General features: G+C 53.9%; 1 protein-coding gene across 2 annotated transcripts; it reads right to left on the reverse strand.

The window, feature by feature from the left end:
* Nucleotides 1-1,164: 1,164 nt before the first annotated feature.
* GAST (gastrin) lies at nucleotides 1,165-3,579 on the reverse strand. 2 transcript variants are annotated; one of them, XM_077779356.1, is made up of 3 exons: nucleotides 3,532-3,579; nucleotides 1,388-1,603; nucleotides 1,165-1,268 (listed from the first exon to the last, which is right to left on the reverse strand). In XM_077779356.1, the coding sequence occupies exons 2-3, from the start codon at nucleotides 1,596-1,598 to the stop codon at nucleotides 1,165-1,167; spliced, it is 315 nt and encodes a 104-aa protein (XP_077635482.1). In that variant the 5' UTR covers nucleotides 1,599-1,603; nucleotides 3,532-3,579. The 2 variants fall into 2 exon arrangements, with proteins under 2 accessions (XP_077635482.1, XP_077635481.1); XM_077779355.1 differs by lacking the exon at nucleotides 3,532-3,579 and adding an exon at nucleotides 1,690-1,723.
* Between the last annotated feature and the right edge of the window lie 1,788 nt (nucleotides 3,580-5,367).

The raw sequence follows: 5,367 nt of genomic DNA on the forward strand, positions 1-5,367 counted from the left end.
GGCAAGTGAACAAAGGATATCATGGAGCACATTCCTGCTGGGGGGAAGGGAGGGGCTCAGTCCTACAAGGGAATTCTGGGAGACAGAATGGTCCTGCCCAAGGGGTGAGGAAACTAGGGTATTTATCTTCCAGTCGAGGGTGCTAGTGGAAGGGTGCTGCTGACAGGCTCAGAACAGGGAGGGAATATGGGTGAAACACCAACACCTGTGTCAGCCACGCACCTGCCCCGCTGACAGATATTTATTGGATACCCCCTGTTCTTAGGACCGGGGAGAAAGCAGGGAGGAGGGACGCGGGGTCTCTACTCTTACAGTCTCCCTTCTAACTGGGGGAGGCAGACAATAAACTAACACATGAAACAGTGACAGGGTGTGATCTAGGGAGGAAAAGGGGAGCCAGCAGCGTTTACGCCTGGGAAAAGCCTTCGGGGCACAGGGAACAGCAAGGACAAAAGTTCTGAGCAGGATCGAGCTTGGCACTTTGCGTTAGGGAAAGGGAGAGAAGCGGAAGGCACTTGGCACCTGCCTTGGGGACCGCGGGGCTGACTTAGGGCTTCGGCAAGGAGTTTAGGTTTTATTCTAAGTGCAACAAGAGGCATCAGAGGGTGGGGCGCCTGGGTGGCTCAATCGGTTGAGTTTCCGACTTCAGCTCAGGTCATGATCTCACGGTTTGTGGGTTCAAGCCCCACGTCAGGCTCTGTGCTGACAGCTAGCTCAGAGCCTGGAGGCTGCTTCAGATTCTGTGTCTCCCTCTCTCTCTGACCCTCCCCTGCTCACGCTGTCTCTCTCTCTCTCAGAAATAAATAAAAGTTAAAATAAAAATTAAAAAAAAAAAGAGGCATCAGAGGGTGAAAACCTGGAGTGGCGCAGTTTGATTTCTCTCTTAGAAAGCTGCCTCTGGTTGCCACCTTTCCACCATCTTCTACCTGCACAAGTAGATTCGCATTCAATGTTAGGCTCTGGGGATACCGAGAAGCATGAGTGACGGGTCCCCGCCCCTAAGAGGGTCCTCCGTTCTCTCTGCTGCCTCAACCGTGTCCCCACCAGCTCCCCTCTCCCGCCCCACACTTGACACAACGCAATCTGTCGGAAGCTAGTTTATTTTAATTGGTTTTGCGTGGGGCTGGGCTGGGCTGGGCGCCGGCGGGGCTCCGAAGCTCCGCTCTAGGGATGTTCGTCGCCGTCCTCAGCACTGCGCCGGCCGAAGTCCATCCATCCGTATGCCGCTTCTTCTTCCTCCAGCCACGGTCCCTGCTTCTTGGACAGGTCTGAGGGTCAGAGGGGACAGGATGTGAGCATATGAGAAGGATGTCCAGCCACTAGGAACGAAGGCCAGGGCCAACACTGGCTGGGTGAGGCAAGCAGGGACGGCCGTCACATCTCCTACCTGCCACCGGTTGTGGGGGACCCTGGAGCCCCAGCTGCCGTCGGTGGTGAGAGGCTGGGCCCTGCCGGTCCACCCAGTGTGGCTCCAGGCCCCTACTGGCCATCGGACCTGAGGGTACATCCTGCAGCTGGGAGTGGGGCTTCCAAGAAGCTTCAGAGAAGGTGGCCAGAGCCAGTGCCAGGATCAGCAGGCACACACACAGTCGCTGCATCTTGTCTGCAAAGGAAAGAGGGGTGGAGTTGAAAGGCGGGGCCGACCAGGCACCCAAAGGCAGGGGCCTGGACCAGATGGGCTCGAGGTACCTCCGTGCTGGCAGGTGCAGGGCCATGTGGGGGTGTGGGCTGCTCCTCAGTTCGCTCCTCCAGTCCTGCCGGCTCCCTCCACCTCCCCGCAGCTCCCAAACCCAGCCCCTTTCCTCCTCACCTAGCCGAATCACAGCAGTGGCTTCTCTCACAACTTAGAGCAATGATCTCCAAACTTGTGCAGAATGTGAGGCCCTGTGAGTGGCTCTGTAGATGTTTACATCTTGTAATTTAAAGTGAACTTTTATTTTTTATTAAAAGTTTTAAAAAAATGTTTATTTTTGAGACACACACACACACACAAACACACACACAGAGTGGGGAAGGGGCAGAGAGAGAGGGAGATACAGAATCTGAAGCAGGCTGCAGGCTCTGAGCTGTCAGCACAGAGCCCAACGTGGGGCTCGAACTCATGAACCGTGAGATCATAACCTGAGCTGAAGTCAGATGCTTAACCGACTGAGCCACCCAGGTGCCGCCAAAAGGTTTTTGTTGTTGTTGTTTTTAATTTGAGAGGCGGGGGGTGGGAGAGAGAATCTTTAGCAGGCTCCATGCTGATCCCAACTCTGGGATCATGATCTGAGCCAAAATCCAGAGTCAGATGCTCAACCGACTGAGGTTGTGCCCCTGTTAAATGGTAATACCCAAGGGCACGTTACAGACTGCACGGTATGGGATCTGTCTGGAGACCACCAGCATATTCGCTGTGTGGTCGGTCACGTCGAATCTGTGCAGCTCTCAGAAAGAAGGTTCTCTCGACATTTTTGCTTAAGAGGAAAATCCTGTGATTGTAATTAAGCAGTTAAAAATTAAGCTGTTATAGGGGCGCCTGGGTGGCTCAGTTGGTTGAACATCTGACTCTTGATTTTTCATGGTATCGTGGCTCATGGGTTTGAGCCCTGCTACCAGCACAGAGCCTGCGTGGGATTCTCTGTCTCCTCTCTCTCTGCCCCTCCCCCACTTGTTCTCTGCCTCTGCCTCTGTCTCAAAAATTAATAAACTTAAAGAAATGAAAAAAAATTAAATTGTTCCCACTTCACCTCTGTGTCAGTGTGAGCTGAGTTTGGGGAAACAAACCATCATACAGAAATAAACTGGATCCTCAAATGAGTCTAAAATTCAAATCTAAAATTCTATTCTTAGCACTCATGTTTTTTCTGCCTCCTTGTTCTGACTGGCTTCATCAGAAGTAAATTATAAAAATGTTACCTTGGAGGAACACATGTATGTGAATAAAATACTGTGTCTATCTGTTTTTCATAGTGGAGCTCGCTGTTAGGTTTCCTTTGGAGGAGAAAGGGTTCCTGCTGCTAAGGAAGCAAGCTTAGCCTCGTGTATTGTCCAACATGGCGGCTGCTAGCCACATACAGCTCTTTACATTTAAATTAATTAAAATTAAAAGCTCCCCCTCTGAACTAGCCACCTTTCCGGTGCGCCTTTGGCTCGTGGGTACCATATTGGGCGGTGCAGATTTAGTCCCCGGCATCATGGAAAGTTCTTTCAGACAGTGCTGGTGTGGAAAAGAGCTTGAGATGGAATCCAGAAGCCTGGGCTCCAGTTCCAACCCTGCTCCATGATTGGTGTGACTTTGGCGAGTCACAGCCCCTCCTGGGCTTCAGTTTTTCACCCAGAGATGGGAGAATAGCCTTTGTCCTTCTCTCCTTGCAGGACCGGGGTGAGCATGGAGGCAGAGGGGCAGGTCAGGGCCCTGGTGGAAGCAGCAGGAGAGGAAAGGTCTGGGAACTCCAGGGTGGGCTCTAGAGCACCAAGGTCCCTTGGTGCAGGGAGATGTCTCAACAGCCCTCTCCCCACCTCTCCACACCCCTACCTGGGTGCTCTCACCTGCAGAGCCCGGAGGTTGGTGATGCTGCGGAGGTTGGTGATGCTGCAGCCGGCCTGGTTCCTTTTGGTGCTCTGCTCTGCTTGGTGCTCCAGCCCTGCCTTTTAAAGCCCTTGAGGCCCCTCCCAAACCCCCATGAGGTCAGCCTCCCCCGCAGTAAGACACAAGGGGGTGGGCCCAGGTACATCACCCCTGCCTTACCCTGTCATTCAATAGGTCAGTGCATGGGGGAAGGGAGGGGAGTGGACCTCGTAGCAGTGGGGGCGGGTGCAGGGTGCGGGCAGTTCCTCAGCTGGGCACGGGGGCAGGCAGGAGACAGGCTCCCTGGGGTTGGGAAGAGTGCCCCCCACCCAGTCCTTCAGAGCGCTGGTGACATCATCCCTCCCTTTGTCCCATCGGGGGGCAGATGGGGTAGATGCCCCCAGGGACCTCAGATTCAGGGGAAGCATATTTCACCCTACGCTGGTGTTTGGAGAGCAGGGAGTGTGTCCATGTGGAGTGATGTATTGATCTCCTGTCCCCTCCGGCGGACTCTGCAAACAGGACATGAGGTAGTTATCAGGGGCAATGGGCCGTGGGCTGATGGCCCCGCTCTCTGCCTGGGGGCTGCATCCTGTTGCCTCTTCACCTCCTTTGCCTGGAAAACCCCCAGTGTACCCCCCGCCCATCTTGTGTCCTCTGTGCTGGCTGGATTCAGCTTGCCCCTCCTCTCCATCCCGGGTCTGCTCTTTATCCCCTGCCTCTTGGACCCCCGCCCCCCCTGGGGCTGGTTCCCTCAGGTTCCTGCACTTGGAGGCTCATTTTTGTTTTCAAGGTGAGATAGCAATTTGCACAATGCACTCGGCACTTTTCAATATAAAAATATATCTTAAAAAAATTTTTTTAATGTTTATTTTTGAGAGAGACAAAGAGAGCATGAGCAGGGGAGGGGGTGGGGTAGAGAGAGAGAGGGAGACACAGAATCTGAAGCAGGCTCCAGGCTCTGAGCTGTCAGCAGAGAGCCCAATGTGGGGCACGAACCCACAAACCACGAAATCATGGCCTGAGCCGAAGTCGGATGCCTAACCGACTGAGCCCACCCAGGCGCCCATAGAAATACATCTTAAAGTGGTTGGCAAAGAGACTAAAGAGTTTGCCCAAGATGTGCCAGAAAACTAAATAGCGTGCTTGTTGACTTATGTGATGAATTGCCGCCTTGACCTGGTTTGGACAGAGGTAACTAGCTCTAGGCTGTTCTTGACTTTTCCACAGTTGGTATTAGAGTGCTGGCTCTTGTTCATGCGTCATCACAGCCCCTGCTTGTCCGGGGGAGTTTGATGCCTGTTGGGACCTGGATAAGGGCAGTGGTACCCACGCTCACAGCCAGCCTTGCTAAGAAATTAACGAGTGATGAAGCAGGCTCAGAGGTGTCCATGGCAACCAGCGGCCGAATGTTCTGGTGAATAACCACTCCGATCCAGAGCAGGGCTCAGTGACTCTGCAGACGGAATAAGTGAAAATGACAAAACCAGTACAGGCATTGGTGGCAATTGATCGAATCCAGGATCTTAGAGGTGGAAGGGCCTTTGAGGGGGCTTGGGAGACAGGGTGGCGGGAGGAGCCGCTCTGTTCACATGAGAGAGGGATGGCAACGTGTTGCCATGGTGACGGGAAACTAGAAGCTTTCCGCAGAGCCTTGGTTGCACCAGAACCCAAGACTTCTGTTGGGGTGGAGGGAGGTTATGCCCGCCCCCCCCGCCCCGCCTGGCTGTTCACAGGCTGGTCACACCGGGTGGGGACAGCACCAAACGGATTTGTGTATCCCACCCAACAGGCAACTGCGGACACTGGCGGGCAAG

This window comes from Crocuta crocuta, unplaced genomic scaffold, assembly GCF_008692635.1.
Source record: "Crocuta crocuta isolate KB4526 unplaced genomic scaffold, BGI_CrCroc_1.0 scaffold68, whole genome shotgun sequence".
In the NCBI taxonomy this organism is placed as follows: Eukaryota; Metazoa; Chordata; class Mammalia; order Carnivora; family Hyaenidae; genus Crocuta; species Crocuta crocuta.